This window comes from Heterodontus francisci, chromosome 10 (genome assembly GCF_036365525.1).
Source record: "Heterodontus francisci isolate sHetFra1 chromosome 10, sHetFra1.hap1, whole genome shotgun sequence".
NCBI lineage: Eukaryota > Metazoa > Chordata > Chondrichthyes > Heterodontiformes > Heterodontidae > Heterodontus > Heterodontus francisci.
The window spans coordinates 71102789-71122828 of NC_090380.1; the positions used below are offsets into that span (position 1 = coordinate 71102789).

Here is a 20040-nt window from a genome sequence, read left to right on the forward strand (position 1 = left end):
ATTTTAAATTCAACTGCGGGACTTTAGGGCGCGCACCTCCTTGCTGTTTTGAATTTAAAGGACATTCTCAGAACGCGGGAATTTGCAGGATTAGTGGCTCATCGGGTTAATTCGTTAACTGCCCGTGTCTGTTCTAAATCCTTATCAAGTGATAGCCGAAACACTTTGCTGCATAGTTTTCCGCTCACTGCCTCTCGCTCGGCGACCCTTTGGAGTGTGCTCCTCGGGCGCTAGGACCTCGCGGAACTTAATGGACAAAGAACTGAAACTCAAAAAACGATTCCTATTCGATCGGCTGGAGTGTTTGCTGTTTGTGGATGTCTGAATATAGCGGCAGAGAATAGTTTCCGACTGCACGTTTTACGGTAAATCTGCATTTGACCGATTTGTAGAACGAATATGGGCAATTAAAGGCTGGAGGAGAGAAGTCCTGATAATAAACTAGAAAGAAGGGCAAATGATCACAATTAATACGCTTAGAGAGAGTGTTCAAGAGTGGAAACCGAGAGAATGGCATACTAAAAAATGAAAGAAATGGAGAACACCAAAATTCAAAACTGCAAGAGGGAAATAGTAATAAACTGGAGGGAGCATAAATGTAGAAACTAGGAAAGGGATATAAAGAAAAGGGCAGGAAGGGAGAAACAATGAGAACCACAAAATCAGTGAGAATCATAATAAAATAAAGCAGAGGGGGCGAAGAGAAGAGTGAGGGACCCAAATCAGACATTTGAGAGAAAGAACTGAGAGACTGGAAAAAAATCTGGAAGTATTTTTCTGTTGCAGGAATAAATGGAGGATATGTAGAAAAACTTCAAGAATGTGAATGAGAGGGGGAAAGAGAAGGAAGCAATTATATAAACAATAATTTCATAAAAACACTGCAATATTACAGAGAAAACAATAATTATATGGGAATGGGAGATTCCAAGAAAATAGGCCTAGGAAGTTATAGCCTGATTTTTTTTTTAAAGGAACAGTCAGCGAGTGAACAAGTTACATGGGAACACAAGAATAAAATCGGTGTATTTTGAATAGCAGGAGCAGAGGGAGAGAAGTGAAGAGATCTGACAGAAATGGTTGAATTTACAGAAGAGGATCTGGACTTTTACCTGCAGAATCAGGTTGGTGGAGATTTGTGTGAGATGGAATGCAATGAAGTAAACACCAGGGAGAGTGAAGACCATTCATGTTAAAGAGGAATATTTGTTAATAGCTGAATTAATTTTGGAGTTTTTATTCCCTATTGATTTATGACTGTGACATTTTCGCCCCCACATTTACTGAGTCTCCATCAATGTTCTGACATTTTTGCTGTATCTTTGGTGGTGTTTTCTTCAACTGTATCCTTCCTTACGTGTTTTCTCTACATTTTGTGGCAAATTTACAGCCCCGTAGCCAAATGGGTTTTATCTTGTAAAACAACAATTTTCATTTACATAGCACCAGTAACATAGTGTAAACATCCCAAGAGGCTTTACAGGAGTGTAGTAAGACAAAAATTGACTCCAAGTCAAAGAAGGAGACATTAGGACAGGTGACCAAAAGCTTGGTCAAAGAGACCGGTTTTAAGAAGCATCTTAAAGGAAGAGAGAAAGATGGAGAGGTTTAGGGAGGAAATTGCAGAGCCTAGAGGCTAACGGTATGGCCATAAAAAGTGTGGTGAAGGAAGTGGGGATGCACGGGTGGCCAAATTTGGAGGAATGCAGTGTTTGTAGAGGGTTGTAAGGCTAGAGAAGGGCAAGAGGAGTGAGGCCATGGAGGGATTTGAACATGAGCATGATTGATTTTAAAAATCAAAGTGTTGGTGGATTGGAAGCCAATGTAGGTCAATGAGCTCAGGTGATTGGTGAATGGGTTTTGGTGCAAGTTAGGATCTGGGCAGCAGAGTGTGTGATAAGCATTAAGTTTATGAAGAGTGAAAGATGGAATGCTGACCAGGAGAACACTGGAATAGTCCAGTCTGGAAGTAACAACAGTGCACATGAGGGTTTTAGCAACAGCTGGGCTGATGCAGCAGCAGAGACAGATGGTATTATGGAGGTGGAAGTAGATGGTCTTGTTGATGGAGAGGATACGAGATTAGAAGCTTAGTGCAGCATCAAATAGGATTGAGATTGCAAACAATCTGGTTCAGCCAGGGATAGCAGCAAGGGAGGGGAGTGGAATTAGTGGCTAGGGAACAAAGTTTGTGGTGGGGACTGAAGACGATGTCATCAGCCTTCCCAATATTTAATTGGTGGACTTTTGGCTCATCCAATACTGGACATTGGAGAAGAAGTCTGTTAACACAGATGCAGTGGAGAGGTCTAGAGAGGTGGTGGTGAGGTAGAACTGGGAGTCGCCAGCATACATGTGGAACCTGATGTCATTTTGTGGGATATTGCTGAGGGACAGCATATAGGTGAGAAATATGAGGGGGCCAAGGGTAGATCCTGGGCTACTCCAGAGATCATGCTGTGGGAGCAGGAAAAGATTCCCTATGATTAGGTAGGTAAGATTGGTGTTTCCACTTGTGGGGAAGAACATAACTTGTGGCCATCAGTGTAAGATAGTCACCAAGAAATCCAATAGGGAATTCAGAAGAAACTTCTTTACCCAAATAGTGGTGAGAATGTGGAATTCGCTACCACAGGGAGTGATTGAAGTGAACGGTATTGATGCATGTAAGGGGAGGCTAGACAAGCATATAAGGGTGAAGGGAATAGAGGGTTACGTTGATAGTTAGCTGGGAGGAGGCTTGAGTGAAGCATAAACACTGACATGGACTGACTGGACCAAATGGCCTTTTTTGTGCTGTATATTTTATGTAATCCTATGTAATTGGAAAAGGAGATGACAGTCCCACTGAGCTGGTCAGTGGACGAGAGGCATGGTGTGGTCAACTGAGTCAAAGGCTGCAGAAGGATGAGGAAGGATAGTGCAGCATGGTCACAGTCACACAGGGTGTCATTTGTGACTTTGATTAGGGCTATTTCAGTGATCTGCCCAAGGGCAGGTCCTCTGCTTATTTCTCCAGGGCTCATGGTCATGCACTTTCCTCTTCAGTTGCTTGTAAGAGCCTCGCATTTATTTTTTAACTTCCATAAGAAATGAGCAATATGATTAGGGGAAAGTACTCAAAGTAGTTTCCCGTTGCCTTCCTCGTGTATCCTTTAAAGCACACAAGTCATCTGCCTGCAAGATCCTCCACATGTAAGCAGACGTTGCCCCTCAAAGTTCCTGCTCTGCAGCCATCACCACTGAGCATGGGACCCTTACCTGGGCCAACTCCCAAAAGGGCAGGGACAACCACCCACTGAGGTCTCAAATAACCCTGCCACCTGACGGTGTACTTCTGTATTATGGCACGAGTGAAAACCTAATTGGAGTGGTTCAAACTTGAAGTTGTGGGAAAGATAGGCACTGATGGGCAGTGTGTGTGAAGGCCAACTGTCTAGATTCATTTACATCTCAAAGGGCGGCTAGACGTTATAGAACTGGACTTCAGTATAAGTCAATGTCTTCATTGAGGTAAGAGGGAAAACATTAATGGGGGAGGAGGAAACTGCACATGCAGTGGCATTTTCTCTAATTTAGTAATCATGGATACAAAGAAGATGGCTTTTTTTAGTTGTTAATTTTACAATTACAGGATTGTTGTGGATGATATGACAATCCCGTACACATTCTCATACGAACATTCGAAAATATGAATTAGGAGTAGGCCACTCGGCCCCTCAGGCCTGCTCTGCCATTCAACAAGATTCTTCAGCTGCCTTAGCGCATACTCTCGAACTGTCTCCATAATTCTTGCCAGCTTTCTCCGATTCTCTCCACCTTCAAAAGTTTCCTCAAATCTTACCTCTTTGGTTACTTTCCATAACTCTTCAGCAACAGTTTTCACCTTTGTGAAATACCTTGGTTTATTTTACTAAGTTAACTGTACTATAGATGTGGAAATGCCTTGGTGCAACACATATCCCATCGTGTGAGGGACGCAGGTTCAAATTTAGTCATGACTGACATTGATTGTCTCCAGAAAACTAAACAATGGATTGCTGATTTGTTGGCTGCCTCACTGATGGAACTACCTCTGCCTTTGTCACTCCCTTTTGGCTGACCACAAAATTCAGAGTAGCAATGGCATAAACTGTGAAGGATGTGGAATGGAAGCTGCGAAAGGGTGATAAGTGAAATTAAACTTTCTGAATTTTATCTTTTTACACACAGCTAAATGAATACAAATAAGGTTGCATATCTTGTTACAGGGGAACTCTGTTGCAGCTCATTAAACTAAAATTGCTAATAACCCTATTGTTGTTGCAATTCTTTGTTCCTGCCATCTCAATTAAAAAGCTTTATTTCTTGGAGCTTGTTTTAATAGTGGATGATTGTTCACAAATAAAAAAACAATTAAAACAACATCAAGTGCAGAATCCCTATAAGAATAGGGTAGATTTTTGTCTTCAGTGCTTGGGCAGTAATCCAGTGGATTAATAGAATAAAAATCAAGCAGGCAATCTGCTCAATTATTACCTAGACAGTGTAGAAAATCTACTCCGTCTCCAACAGCCTGCCTGGCATAAAGATTTGGATGAGCTAATGTTTTAGTCAGCTAAATGTTGACAAAACCAAGGAAGCCTTCATCACCTCATGGTCCAATTTCTGTAATGTTCTCCTAGACATCCGTTCTACCATAAACTTTCATAAACTTCAATTCATCCGATATGCTGAAGCATGTGTTCTTATCCATACTACATCCTACACACTTCTGTCATCCCACCCCCTACAAGCTCTCTTGGCTCCCAGTACTCAAGTGAATTGACTTCAAAATTCTTGTCTTTGTGTCACTGCAGCTTACTTTAGTGATCATCTCCTGTCCTGCACAAGCACCCTCCAGTCCTTTAACACCAGACTTCTTTTTGTCCTCTACTCCACCATTTGTGGCTGCTCACTCACTCACCCACTCACTCAGTCAATACAGTTCTGTCCAGCTCCCTCCACCTTGCCACCTCTCTCTCCCTGCTTTCAAAATCCTTCTCGCCAGCTGTGCCTTGGGTCCCATTTCTCCGCCCCCCCCTCAATCCTCTCTATTTTTCTCTTTCCCCTCATGCTTGGCATCCTCTGTTGTTGTACAACATTTTGAGGTATGTTCCTGCATGTGAACAGTACCTTCAAAATGCAACTTGCATGTTTATGAAGTGGCATTATATGAAACAATGACAATTTTTATATTGTGTAATTTATTGCCAATCAATCTATCACTGATTAGGCTGGCAGTTACTAATTCAGTGTTAATATGTGAACTAACTGTGACTTTGACATTGGTCCTTTAACTTGCATAGGGCCAGTAATGAAATTCGTGTTGAATGGAACTGTCAATAGTAACTTATTAATAGTACAAATGTTGCTCAGTTAAACCCCTCTGAGACAACAAATTGTCGTGCTAGCTTGCTCTGCCCAATACACAGCAATCATGCTGGTAAAAGCATATGAAATGGTAAGTATTTTTGTCTTTGATTTTAAAAATAGTACCAGAATGTTTTACAAATCATCACTTGAATAGAAAGCTGCTGTTTATTTTGTTTACTACTTGGCGTTCTTCCACATCAGGAAGTGAGGGCATTCTCTTATCCACACCCACAACTGGAAATATCAGTCTTCCAACGAGTTTTTCTCCTCATTTTTGCCTTTGATGCTGTTCTGCCGAACAGGAGGTACACTGTCATAGTAATACTGTGAATTTTTTGCCTTTCTGATTGTGGTAGAACAGGCTCCTTTGTGGTCAGTGCAGATACAGAGTACAAGATTGCCAACAATTAGCTCAAAGATGCTACCCAGATCGTGGTATATAGCATGGAAAATTTTACACTGATGAGTTAAGGTTGGAGATAAGGCTTATTGTTGGGTCAGGATAGAGTAAGTTAAATATGCATCTGCCCCATGCTATATCGAATCTGGGATTGCTTAATTGGATGTGAGAAGTGGAAAAAATGTTTCTAATAATTCCTCTAGTACCCCTCAGCTTGAGTAAGTTTTGTGGTTCCCTTCATAATTGCATTTGTCTTGTGGTGCCATAATAAACACCTGAGCAAGCAGCCTATTATCACCCAGCACAAAGTTTTAAAAAAAACTGGGTGATTTGTTTGAACATGGGAATTGGAAGATGTAACAACATTGAGATAAGATAATTGACTCATGGGATCATATTCAACTGATGTCCAGAAGATGTGCATGACTATTTTTTAGTTCTGTTATGTGGTATGTTGCTCAGAACAGAGCTCGAGTTATCTTAACAAATTTCTTTGTTAGGTGGATCTGCGTCGTCGGCAAGTTTCAAAGACTGAAGAAGAAGTTTATGCCATCGTTCAAGAACTGACTTCTGCGATCAGCACAGAGGATAGCCGATTTCAGCCCATTTCTCATTCTGGAATTAACAATGAAAACATTAAGGTAATATCTGGACCAGAGCCTCTGCTGACCTGTAAAATTCAATTTAACAGAAGCAGCTTGTACCGAACTTGGTTTATAAAACTTTTGTGGAGGGTCACATCAGAAGCAAGTTGAACCTCAAGGAAGCTTAATCTGTGAACAATCATTACATGCAATTATTAGAGTCAACTTGCAAAATTCATTGTTTGAAATGTCTGTTTATATATTACTTTAATTGATAATTATGATATTAACAAGTTAATGCAGGATTATTGTTCATCATAGTGATGTCGAAGTGAAGCATGGTCGTAAAATGACCAATCAGCTAATTGCTCAGATGCTTCATCCCGATGGCAGCACTCCACTGTGTCATGGAGAGGTGACTATTATAGTTTGTTAGAAATAATTTTTAGCATAAAGAAGGGATACAGTGGAAACACTAGCACATTGTACCCTATGTAACTCTGATAGAACATGTCACGCAACAACTTGACTGCCAGTTTGAATCTCAGACCGGCCTATAACCTGAACAGGACTGCCACCATTTGAGAGGAGGCTTTAGTAGTTCTTATACTGGTAGCTCAGTGGCTTGACACAGGAAACCACTCCATCATGGAGCAAGTGAAAAACAGGCTTGGTCTTCTGCAAGAGCAGCTTTTCTTTACTGATCATGGAGAGACATTACAATGGCTGTGGAAAAAGTTATGGAATTTGTCTGCCCTGAAGAAAGTTGGTTGTTAAAAGGTAATTTATGGAAAATGAGGAGAATTCATTGAGAACAGGAATAGATTGATTTAAATGGACAATGGAATTGTCAGAGAAATGTAGATGTTGTGTCTGTATATTGTATGCTCCATTCAGCACTAAAATGGATTAGCACAGGTCATGGCGGGAGGTTTGCTAGAGCTCTTCGGGAGGGTTTAAACTAATTTGGCAGGGGGATGGGAACCGGAGCTACGGATCAGTGGATGGGGTAGCTGTTGAACAGGCAGATACAGAGTGCAGAGAGTCTGTGAGGAAGGTTAGACAGTTGACAGGGCAAAGTTGCAGCCAGTATGATGGGTTGAAGTGTGTCTATTTTAATGCAAGAAGTGTCAGGAATGAGGGTGATGAACTTAGAGCATGGATCAGTACTTGGAGCTATGATGTTGTGGCCATTACGGAAACTTGGATATCACAGGGGCAGGAATGGATATTGGATGTTCCGGGGTTTAGATGTTTCAAAAGGAATAGGGAGGGAGGTAAAAGAGGTGGGGGAAAGTGGCATTGCTAATCAGGGATAGTATCACAGCTGCAGAAAGGGAGGTCGTCGAGGAGGGTTTGTCCACTGAGTCATTATGGGTGGAAGTCAGAAACAGGAAAGGAGCAGTCACTTTATTGGGAGTTTTCTACAGAACCCCCAATAGCAACAGAGACACGGAGAAACAGATTGGGAGGCAGATTTTGGAAAGGTGCAGAAGTAACAGGGTTGTTATCATGGGTGACTTCAACTTCCCTAATACTGATTGGAACCTCCTTAGTGCAAATAGTTTGGATGGAGCAGATTTTGTCAGGTGTGTCCAGAAAGGTTTCCTGACTCAGTATGTAGATAGGCCGACGAGAGGGGAGGCTATGTTGGATTTGGTGCTTGGCAACGAACCAGGCCAGGTGGCAGATCTCTCGGTGGGAGAGCATTTCGGTGATAGTGATCACAACTCCCTGACCTTTACTATAGTCATGGAGAGGGACAGGAGCAGACGGGATGGGAAAATATTTAATTGGGGGAGGGGGAATTACAATGCTATTAGGCAGGAACTGGGGAGCATAAATTGGGAACAGATGTTCTCAGGGAAATGCACGACAGAAATGTGGAGGTTGTTTAGGGAGCACTTGCTGCGACTGCTGGATAGTTTTGTCCCAATGAGGCAAGGAAGGGATGGTAGGGTGAAGGAACCTTGGATGACAAGAGATGTGAAACAGCTAGTCAAGAGGAAGTAGGAAGCTTACTTAAGGTCGAGGAAGCAAGGATCAGACAGGGCTCTAGAGGGTTACAAGGGAGCCAGGAAGGAACTGAAGAATGCACTTAGGAGAGCTAGAAGGGGACATGAAAAAGTCTTGGCGGGTAGGATTAAGGAAAATCCCAAGGCGTTCTGCACTTATGTGAGGAACAAGAGGATGGCCAGAGTGAGGGTAGGGCCGATCAGGGATAGTGGAGGGAACTCGTGCCTGGAGTCGGAGGAGGTAGGGGAGGTCCTTAATGAATACTTTGCTTCAGTATTCCCTAGTGAGAGGGACCTTGTCGTTTGTGAGGACAGCGTGAAACAGGCTGATATGCTCGAACAGGTTGATGTTAAGAAGGAGGATGTGCTGGAAATTTTGAAAGACTTGATGATAGATAAGTCCCCGGGACCAGACGGGATATACCCAAGGTTATTACGGGAAGCGAGGGAAGAGATTGCCGCGCCTTTGGCGATGATCTTTGCGTCCTCACTGTCCACTGGAGTAGTACCAGATGATTGGAGGGTGGCAAATGTTATTCCCTTGTTCAAGAAAGGGAATAGGGATAACCCTGGGAAGGGCGGCACAGTGGCGCAGTGGTTAGCACCGCAGCCTCACAGCTCCAGGGACCCGGGTTCGATTCCGGGTACTGCCTGTGTGGAGTTTGCAAGTTCTCCCTGTGTCTGCGTGGGTTTTCTCCGGGTGCTCCGGTTTCCTCCCACAAGCCAAAAGACTTGCAGGTTGATAGGTAAATTGGCCATTATAAATTGTCACTAGTATAGGTAGGTGGTAGGGAAATATAGGGACAGGTGGGGATGTTTGGTAGGAATATGGGATTAGTGTAGGATTAGTATAAATGGGTGGTTGATGTTCGGCACAGACTCGGTGGGCCGAAGGGCCTGTTTCAGTGCTGTATCTCTAATCTAATCTAATCTTATAGACCAGTCAGTCTTATGTCGGTGGTGGGCAAATTATTGGAGAGGATTCTGAGAGACAGGACTTATGATTATTTGGAAAAGCATAGTTTGATTAGAGATAGTCAGCATGGCTTTGTGAGGGGCAGGTCATGCCTCACAAGCCTAATTGAATTCTTTGAGGATGTGACAAAACACATGATGAAGGAAGAGCAGTGGATGTGGTGTATATGGATTTTAGCAAGGCGTTTGATAAGGTTCCCCATGGTAGGCTCATTCAGAAAGTAAGGAGGCATGGGATACAGGGAAATTTGGCTGTCTGGATACAGAATTGGCTGGCCCATAGAAGACAGAGGGTGTTAGTAGATGGAAAGTATTCAGCCTGGAGCTCGGTGACCAGTGGTGTTCCGCAGGGATCTGTTCTGGGACCTCTGCTCTTTGTGATTTTTATAAATGACTTGGATGAGGAAGTGGAAGGCTGGGTTAGTAAGTTTGCTGATGACACAAAGGTTGCTGGAGATGTGGATAGTGTGGAGGGCTGTTGTAGGTTGCAACGGGACATTGACAGGATGCAGAGCTGGGGTGAGAAGTGGCAGATGGAGTTCAACCTGGAAAAGTGTGAAGTGATTCATTTTGGAAGGTCGAATTTGAATGCAGAATACAGGCTTAAAGACAGGATTCTTGGCAGTGTGGAGGAACAGAGGGATCTTGGGGTCCACGTCCATAGATCCCTCAAAGTTGCCACCCAAGTTGATCGGGTTGTTAAGAAGACGTATGAGGTGTTGGCTTTCATTAACAGGGGGATTGAGTTTAAGAGCCGCGAGGTTATGCTGCAGCTCTATAAAGCCCTGGTTGGACCACACTTGGAATATTGTGTTCAGTTCTGGTCGCCTCATTAAAGGAAGGATGTGGAAGCTTTAGAGAGGGTGCAGAGGAGATTTACCAGGATGCTGCCTGGACTGGAGGGCATGTCTTATGAAGAAAGGTTGAGGGAGCTAGGGCTTGTCTCATTGGAGCGAAGAAGGATGAGAGGTGACTTGATAGAGGTGTACAAGATGATGGGAGGCATAGATAGAGTGGCTAGCCAGAGACTTTTTCCCAGGGCGGAAAAATCATTCCATTAAAAAATCACTTTCGCAGCCAGGCCACCACGGGGGGGTGGGGGGTGCTGGGGTTGGGTATCCCTTCTACAGGGCAGCCCATGGCTGCTGCTGCACCCTGGCAGGCAGGGAAGGCCTCTAAGGCTGCCTGGAGTGCTGGCCCCAAGTCTGCCACCGGGAGGCCACACGCAGGCTGCTAAACTGGCTCCCATCGACTCCGGGAATCCAGAGGCCAATTGGAAAATCCCAGTTGACCACCATTAACAGGCCTTCATAGGCTGTTAATTGGTTTAATCGACTACCTGCTGCATGCAGACCCCCACCCCATCCCGCCTCCAGGAAAATGGCCTGGGGCTGGTTGGAACTGGGGAGCTGGCACACAGGCCAGTGGCGCTGTTTTTAGCACCCTCTCACATCCATTCCTGGCCCTGGTGGGGGTCTAAAAATCAAGCCCCAGGACTCTGTTGGTTTGCTGTTGAAATTCTTCATCTTGTCAAATTCGACTAAAATCTGCAATAATGGTCCCCTTACATCACATATGGAGTAAAAAGTTCAGTGGTCTTAACTGTTTGTTTTAGATGAGCTTGATGCCTTTGGCATGGCATTAGCAACTGCAACATTTACTTGTGCTTTATAGCTTGTACCAGTCAGGATTTAAGATTGTGCTGGACAAAAAGGCTCAATGAACACCAACCAGTTCTACATCATCCATTAGTGCTGCTGCCCAATCTATAGGGTATACTGGCCCTTTCTTTAGTGAAATATCATTCCACCCCTTCCAATGTTACTTACTGGGCATTCTTGAAACAAGTATGCGGCAGTTTCCTAAGTGTTGAGAAGCACTTCTTCTCACTAAGTTATTTAATCACAGGAATGATTTTCTAGGTGGAGGTATGGAGGCAAAAATTCTGGGATCATTCAACAGGCAATTCAATGTTGTGATGGACAATGGATTTCTGAAGAAAGATGAGCCAAATGGGCCTTGAGAAATGATTTCTCTCGGGTGTATTTATTTTTTGTATCCATCAATAATGTATATAAATCAGCAAAATATCTTTACCAAGCATTGCTGTTTGGATTTAGCAGCTGAGGATGACAATTTCTTTCACAAGTTTGTCCTGGCAGCTGGGGTATCTATTCTCCTTCCAGGACCTTGACCCTGTGTAGTCACAGAGTAAATCTATGTTTATTGGGAGCAGCCATGTTGAAACGTTATTTACACCTCCCAAAAGAGCGGGCAGCAGAGAGGCAGTATAGCAGTATACAAATGCTTAGCTATCACAATACAATCAGTCAGTTCAATACTGTACATGACACTCCAAAACAAAACTGGTACATTAAAATGTAAAATGGTACTTGTACATAATTTCCCAGAATGCAATAACAATACTCTGAAATTTAACAGGTTGGGTTGCATGCTTGTTACTGTAATCACAAATAAAACATATATAACAATACTTCTAGAGTAATGTACATGTTAAAATTGGTTTTCCTTAACACCAGTATTTCTTTAACAAAAATATCATCTGACAAAAAGTAATGAAAAGAACAACTTGTTTCTTCTTCCTTCCTATATTCTTTCAATTAACCTATCTGGCTTCTCTCTCTGTCTGGATATCTTCTTCCATTTTCATTAGCTTGATTGTGCTCTCCTAACAGGCTAGATTTTAAGCAGCCCTCGACGTAGAGATCTGTGGCGGGGTGGCCTGAAGATGACTCGGGATGAGGCCCGCCACAGACCTTGATGCCAACAGAGCCCAGCCTGATCCTCCCGGCGTCACCAAGGCACTGTGGCGACCACCCCCCTGCTGCTTGGTGACAGGACCATCATCACCATATTCAAATTAATAAAATGAATGTGTTTATATATACTTACCTCAGATCTTGAGGACCCGCCACAATCATCAGCGTGGCAGCCGGCACACCTGCGCCTTCGGATCCCCGTCTGGAGAAACGAAGCACGACACTGGGGTGGGGGGGTCAAATAAACACCATGGGGTGGAGGGGATGTTGGGAAGGGTTGTATTTTAAACTTTGTGCAGTTTGGGGGAAAGGTCAGATGTTAAAGGTAAGTGTTTTGGGGGGAAAGGCAAATAGTTAATGTAAATGTTAAGGGGGTGGGGTTGGTGGTGGGAAAGGGGCTTTGGAACTTTATTAATGTAATTCTGGGGTTATATCTCTTTAAAAATTTAAATATCCCGGCAGGGCTGACTGCCCTTTAAAAACGGCATCAGCGCTTGCGCACAGGCAGCTGACCCCATTGCTGGGGATGGACAGCCCAGCCCCTCCACATGATTGTTGGGGTGGGGGGGGGGGGGAGTGGTTGGTGGTGTGTGGGCTACCCTGGGCCACCATTCTTTGAGCTCATAGAATCCAGCCCAATGTCTCAGACTATGGAGACTCCGAACTTTGACTTTTGACTACCAACTCCACTAAGTAGTTGGAACTGTGAAATTAATTGAATAGTCTTAATCAAAGACCCTGCCTTGCTCTGCTCTAACCGTGGATTCTGTGATACAGGCAAACTTTCAACTTCTTTGTGACTTGCACTTTCATTCTGACTTTCACTGGGACTGTAGGAATTTCGACTGTAGGAGGTTTCTCATGCTCCCCCTTTGTCAGTTTTCTCTAACAAGCAAATGATCTACATGACACAGACAGAGTCTGTCTCCAATCTTCAGTAGATATGTGAATATATCTAATCTTTTTACAACAACTCCAAACTCCTACACCTTGGTGGCTTTTTCACCAATGACGTTCTGACCTGTACTGAACTCTCTAAGTTACATGCCTCGAGTATCATGACTCATCTTTACTCTCTCTTGCTTTTCCCTTACTTTGCTGTTGACGTCAGACTTAAGCAAACTAAACCTTGTCCTAGGCGCTGGTTTAAACACTAACTCATAAAGTGAGTAACCTATTGTAGACTGTGGGGTTCTTCTGTAATAGAAAAAAAATTGTCCAGCTGTGTTGAACAGAAACATGGAAATTACTGCCGAGCTTGTCGCCGAGTAAATACTTCTGCAAAGATCTCTTTACAATTTGTACACTTCTTTCTGCAGCATCATTCTATGCCGGGTAATAGGGTGGTGTCAGATTGTGTTTGACTCCATTCTGACTCCGAAATATTTCAAACTCTTCTTACATAAACTGTGGACTATTATCTGAATCCAACACTTCTGTCAACACACAAATTGCAAACCAACTTCACAAAACCGCAATAGTTTTGGAACTTGTGGTGTTTGGCATATCCACTTGCTATAGATATCAACCAAAACAAAATACTCTTTACTTTCCATTTTAAAGAAATCGACATGTACTCATTCCCCCGGTTTTCTTGTGTTTGACTATGGAATGAAAGGAACCTTGGTTGGATCATTTCTCATTCTGAGAGACACTTCACAACTTTTCACCAACTCTTCAATATCTCTATCTACTTTTTTAGATACTAGAAATAGCTTCTTGATACTGCTTTCATATGGACTATCCCTGTGTGCTCTTGATGAAATCCCTCTAATCTCTCCCTAAACGTTGGCAGAATAATGACTCCTGAACCCCATACAAGCCAGCCTTGATCTACACTCAGTTCATTTCATTTCTATGTGTGAAATACTCCTGCAAATTTTCATCATCACACTCTTTAGACCAGCCAATCATAACATAATTAAGTACTTTACTGAGCACCACATCCTTGCGAGTTTCTTCAGAAATTTCTCTGGCAGGCACTAGCATGTTATTTGTGTGTGTAAAGCAATTTATAGGTAACTCTGGCTAAAATTGAATCAGTCTTCTGTTCCTCAATGTCATGCATACTCTTACTGATCCCTACTGTAAAAACTCGGCCCAATTTAAACATATATTTTCTTAAGCCAATTTCTTCCCATCAGGGAGATGTTGTTCCCTCCTACTACTACCAATGGCAAGTAATAGGGTGGAATATGATGATGCATCCTAAAATTAACATCACCAAATACTGGAATACTATTATTGGAATAACTAGTCAGTTTCACACATGTTTTACATAAGGGAATGTGACTTAACTTTTTGTACTTTCCTGCTGAGATAACAGACACTACTGCAGCTGTATCAACTTCAAAAGTAAGTTGTGAATCTCTGACTGACTTTCATTTTTACTGTTGGCACTGGAATTCTATCTTCAGCCCTTTTTCTCTCAACTTCCATGTGCTGTTTTTCTTGCTCTCTGAGTACAACTCTTGATCTTCCTGCTCGATAACATCAACTTCTTTTGCATATCTATCAAGTGTGCATTTGAGGACTTCCAGGACACTGAACCAGCTTTAGGTCCACCAGAAACCCAACCTGGTGCATTGCTGAGACCAAGAGCATTAATGTTGCTTCTACTCTTGCATGCCGTCTAGATATGACCAAATTTCCCACAAGCTTTGACTGGAATTAGGAGGATTTAAATGGTTGGTGGCTACCATGGCAATGATGACATCTAAATTTCTGACTGAGTCTGTGAACCTGGCTGCTGTGGCCTGGTTCCCACTGAAATCTGGTGGCCCTCCCCTGCCTGCTCAGGAAAAGAACTTCCTTGCGATCTGCACTATCTCTTCCTGCGATTTCCATGGCTGTGGCCTCATCGCAGCCCTCCTTCAACATCAGCTTATTACCTTTTAATCAAAAGCTTGGCCAGGATTTTACTGTTCTTTAGACCTCCAATGAATGTGTCTCTAAGGTTCATTTCTAAGTTCATGCCACAACTGCAGTAATGAGAGAGTTTCTTTAATTCAAGAATATAATCTGTAATAGACTCACTTGGCAACTGCGTCCTTCCACGAAAATCAACTCCGAATGCAATTTCATCCTCAGTTGTGCCATTATGAATCCAGAATCTTATTAATTTCTGAATAGTCCAAAGTACTAGGGTCTTATGGGCAACATTGGTTGAACACCACCTCAGAAGCATCTGGCCCTATCATGGTGAGGAAAACATTCAGTTTATCTCATCTCCTATTTTATCTTGCGGCCAAATGTGTAACCTTCATTCATAATTACACCAGACCTCTTTTGTTAGGGTTGAATTTCCCCATTGTTATAAAATATGTCTACAATGCCTTTTTGTAAAATTACATACCATGCTGGCTGACAGAGTTGTACTTGAACACAAATTGCAGACACACTTAGAGCAATCTTTCAAATTGCCCAAACCTCCTCAAAATTGACTTGGGAGTTCCAAAATGTGTGTCATAATGTTCTTCAGACTGTAATCTTTCGAATGAATTTTTAAAAAAATTCCAATTCCACCTCATCGCCATGTTTCTGTTCTGTATTCACAGAGTAAATCTACATGAAGTCTTTACTGAGAGCAGCCATGTTGAAACTTTATTTTCCCCTCGCAACAGAGGGGGCAGCAGAGAGGCGGTATAGTAGGATACAAATGCTTAGCTATCACAATACAATCAACCAGTTCAATACAGTATGCTACAACCCTGTTCCTTATCCTACGGTATTACTTGTCCAGTCTCAAGTTGTATGTAGACAATGTATGTCTTGTAGGGTTTTTTTGAGCATCCTGCTCACTGTCCACTCCACCCACATGCTCCTTTGGGCCTTTGTGGGGAGAGGAGGTGGGAGGGGGCAGCAAATAATTCCCATTCTTTTTCAAATGAGCCTTGTGCAAAAGAAACTGTGTCTGAGATGGAGTAGACCCTTTTATATTACTCAAAGGGGTTGTTCAAGTTAGGAGACCTTGAGCATTGTGAAGTCATGATGTCACAATGTCTTAAAAGGTGGTTGTCCCATAAAAACATAAGAAATAGGAGCAGGAGTAGGCCATTCAGCCCCTCAAGACTGCTCCGCCATTCAATAAGATCATGGTTGAGCTGATCTTGGCCTCAACTCTCCTTTCCTGTGTGCCCCCATAACCCTTGGTTCCTTTGTAGATCAAAAATCTGTCTAACTCCACCTTGAATATATTCAATGACCCAGCCTCCACTGCTCTTTGGGGAAGAAAATTCCAAAGATTCATGACCCTCCTCCATTCTGTCTTAAATGGGAGACCCCTTATTCTGAAACTGTGCCCCCTAGTTCTAGATTCCCCTCGAGGTGAAACATCCTCTCAGCATCTACCCTGTCAAGCCCCCTCAGAATCTTATATGTTTCAATAAGATCACTTTTCATTCTTCTAAACTCCAATGAGTATAGGCCCAACTTGCTCAACCTTTCCTCATAAGCCAACCCCTTCATTTAAGGAATCAACCTAGTGAACTATCTCTGAACTACCTCCAACTCACGTATATCCCTCCTTGAATAAAGAGACCAAACTGTAAACCGTCCTCTAGGTGTGGTTTCACAAATGTCCTTTTCAGACTTCCCAACTTTTATACTCCATTCCCCTTGCACTAAATGCCAACATTCTGTTTTCCTTCCTAATTACTTGCTGTACCTGCATGCTAACGTTTTGTGATTCACATATAAGGACACCCAGATCCCTCTGTACCATAGCATTCTGTAGTCACTCTCCGTTTAAAAAATAATTTGATTTTTTTTATATTCTTCCTACCAAAGTGGATAACCTCATATTTTCCCACATTATACTCCATCGGTCAATTTTTTGACCGCTCACTTTAACCTAACTCTTTGCAGACTCTGTGTCCTCCTTAAAACTTGCTTTCCCCGTATCTTTGTATCATCAGCAAAATTGGCTGCAATGCACCCTGTCCCTTCATCAAAGTAATTTTAATATAGATTGTAAATAGTTGAGGCCCCAGCACTGATTGCTGTGGCACTCCACTAGTTACAATTTACCAACCTGAAAATGACCCATTTATCCCCACTCTGTTTCCTGTTAGTTAGCCAATCCTCTATCCATGCTAATATATTATACACAACACCGTGAGCTCTTATCTTGTGTTGTAACTTTTTATGTGGCACCTTATCGAATGCCTTTTGGAAATCCAAATACACCACAAGCTGGGATTTTATGATGGCAACAAGGGTCTCGCCAGCCGGAGAAATCGATGCCGAGATCTCTGCATCGCCTCTTCTGTGCAAGGCCCACTAAATCTAGTGCCAATCCAGCACTTAAGTGGACAGCAGTGGGCCTTCCAGGGGATCAAGGACCCTGGTGCCAGAAGTCCCGCCCTCTGGAAGCTGCTGGCCAATCAGAGGCTGACTGCTCTTCCACTGGCAATGCCACCATGGAGCAGTGGCTGTTGCCAGTGGAGCAACTACTGGAAGCCCAGGAGCATCGCTGGACCCAGTCAAAGGTAGGGCAGGCCGAGGGGGATTTTACGGGGTGGGGGTCATGTGTGAGGGGGTGTAGTGGGGTCATTAGCAATGACATGGGGCTGGCTCTCAGCGGGCCCCCTGCCCTTCCTGATGTGCTGGGTCACTCATTCAGGCACTAGCTACCCTTTAATGAAGGACCCCCCCCCCCCTCCACTCCCCAAAGAGCTCGCAAGCAACCTGCGCATTTTTTTTTGTGCTGTGCTTCCCGTGTGGTGACAGGGCTGCCTGCTGCATGTCTAATTCACAGGCCTTCCTGCCCTGGACTTAATTTTGCCAGAGGCGGGAATGTGGCAGGGTCATCCCTGTAACATCCCACCCAATTTTATGCTCTTCCTTTCGCGGGGGAGAGGATAAAATTCCCTTCGACATCTACTGGTTCCCTTTTATCCACCCTGCTTGTTACATCCTCAAAGAACTCTAATAAATTTGTCAAACAGGATTTCCCTTTCATAAAATCATGTTGACTCTGCTTGATTGTATTATGATTTTCCAAATGTCCTGCTACTACTTCCTTAGTAGACTCTAGCATTTTCACAATGACAGATGTTGGGCTAATTGGCCAAAAGCTTCCTGCTTTCTGTCTCCCTCCTTTCTTGATTAGGGCAGTACATTTGTGGTTTTCCAATCTGCTGGGACCTTTCTAGAATCTAGGGAATTTTGGAAGATTACAACCAATGCATCCACTATCTCTGCAGCAACTTCTTTTAAGACCCGAGGATGCAGGTCATCAGGTCCTGGGGACTTGTCAGCCTTCAGTCCCATTAGTTTTCTAGTGCTTTTTCTCTGGGGATAGTGTTTGATTTAAGTTCCTCCCTTCCTTTTGCCCCTTGATTTTCTATTATTGGGAAGCTTTTAGTGTCTTCTACTGTAAAGACAAGTACAAAATGTTTGTTCAAATATTAGTGCTAATTTACTGTCATTCTGATTTCTCCCTCTATCTTTTTTTCATCATCCTTTGTTGGTTTCTAAAATTTTTCCAATCTTCTGGCCCACTGCTAATCTTTACAGAATTGGAGTAACTCCTGACAAAGCAGAGTATGTGCAGAGCGATCACCGACATCATCAGTGTGTCCTAACATTTGCAGCTTGCCAGTATGAATCCGCGCATGTGCAGGTTGACATCACCATGTAATGACGTCAGAAGTAACGATGTCCCAATGTTGCCTCCACTCCCCCCACCCCCTCACAACAGTATTTGCTCCCTCCCGCAATCGTCGCTTTTATTCCCTGCTAACTGCTCCATACCACCGCTTCTCTGGGCTGGGAGACAGGGGTGGAAGAGAACAGCGGGATAAAGTGGTGATCGTGGGAGGGAGCAGAGAAGAGAAGCGGCAAGCGGGATGGCAATCCCGGGAGGGAGTGGAGTACTGTTGTGCGGGGTGGGGATGGAGGTGGCGAGAGAGGCCATTGAGGGATTGATGGGGTTTGGGTTTAACTCATTTAACTTCAGCAGCTGCCAGAGACATTGAAACATAGAAAATAGGAGCAGGAGTAGGCCATTCGGCCCTTCAACCTGCTCCGCCATTCATTATGATCATGGCTAATCATCCAACTCCGTAACCTGTTCACCCTTTTCCCCCCCATATCCTTTGATCCCTTTCGCCCCAAGACCTATATCTAACTCCTTCTTGAAAACATACAATGTTTTGGCCTCAACTGATTTCTGTGGTAGTGAATTCCACAGGCTCACCACTCTGTGGGTGAAGAAATTTCTCCTAATCTCAGTCTTGAAAGTTTTACCCCGTATCCTTAGACTATGACCCCTGGTTCTGGACTCCCCCACCATCGGGAACATCCTTCCTACATCTACCCTGTCAAATCCTGTTAGAATTTTATAGGTTTCTGAGATTTCCCCCCCACTCTTCTGAACTCCAGCAAATATAATCCTAACCGACTCAATCTCTCCTCATACGTCAGTCCCGCCATCCCAGGAATCAGTCTGGTAAACCTTCGCTGCACTCCCTCTATAGCAAGAACATCCTTCCTCAGATAAGGAGACCAAAACTGCACATAATATTCCAGGTGTGGCCTCACCAAGGTCCTCCATAGTTGCAGCAAGACATCTCCGCTCCTGTAGTCGAATCCTCTCACTATGAAGGCCAATATACCATTTGCCCTTTTTACCGCCTGTTGCACCTGCATGCTTACCTTCAGCTAACACCTAGGTCTCGTTGCATATTCCCCTCTCTCAGTTTATAGCCATTCAGATAATCTGCCTTCCTGTTTTTGCTATCAAAGTGGATAAGCTCACATTTATCCACATTATACTGCATCTGCCATGCATTTGCCCACTCACTCAACTTGTCCAAATCATCCTGAAGCCTCTCTGCATCCTCTTCACAACTTACCCCCCCTCCCCCCCCCCCCCCCCCACCCAGTTT

At 43.6% G+C, this 20040-nt stretch overlaps 1 protein-coding gene across 5 annotated transcripts in view; it reads left to right on the forward strand.

Moving 5' to 3' along the window:
* Positions 1-283: 283 nt before the first annotated feature.
* mab21l3 (mab-21-like 3) overlaps positions 284-20040 on the forward strand; it is an 85208-nt gene continuing 65451 nt past the window's right edge. For 2 of the 5 annotated variants that reach the window (XM_068040718.1, XM_068040720.1), the window contains exons 1-3: positions 284-365; positions 975-1124; positions 6295-6435. In XM_068040718.1, the coding sequence (XP_067896819.1) occupies positions 1077-1124; positions 6295-6435 (189 nt within the window). In that variant the 5' untranslated portion in view covers positions 284-365; positions 975-1076. Of the gene's footprint in view, positions 366-974; positions 1125-5394; positions 5483-6294; positions 6436-6680; positions 6794-20040 lie in introns of those variants that run through there. The other 3 variants (XM_068040719.1, XM_068040721.1, XM_068040722.1) reach the window with 3 other exon arrangements.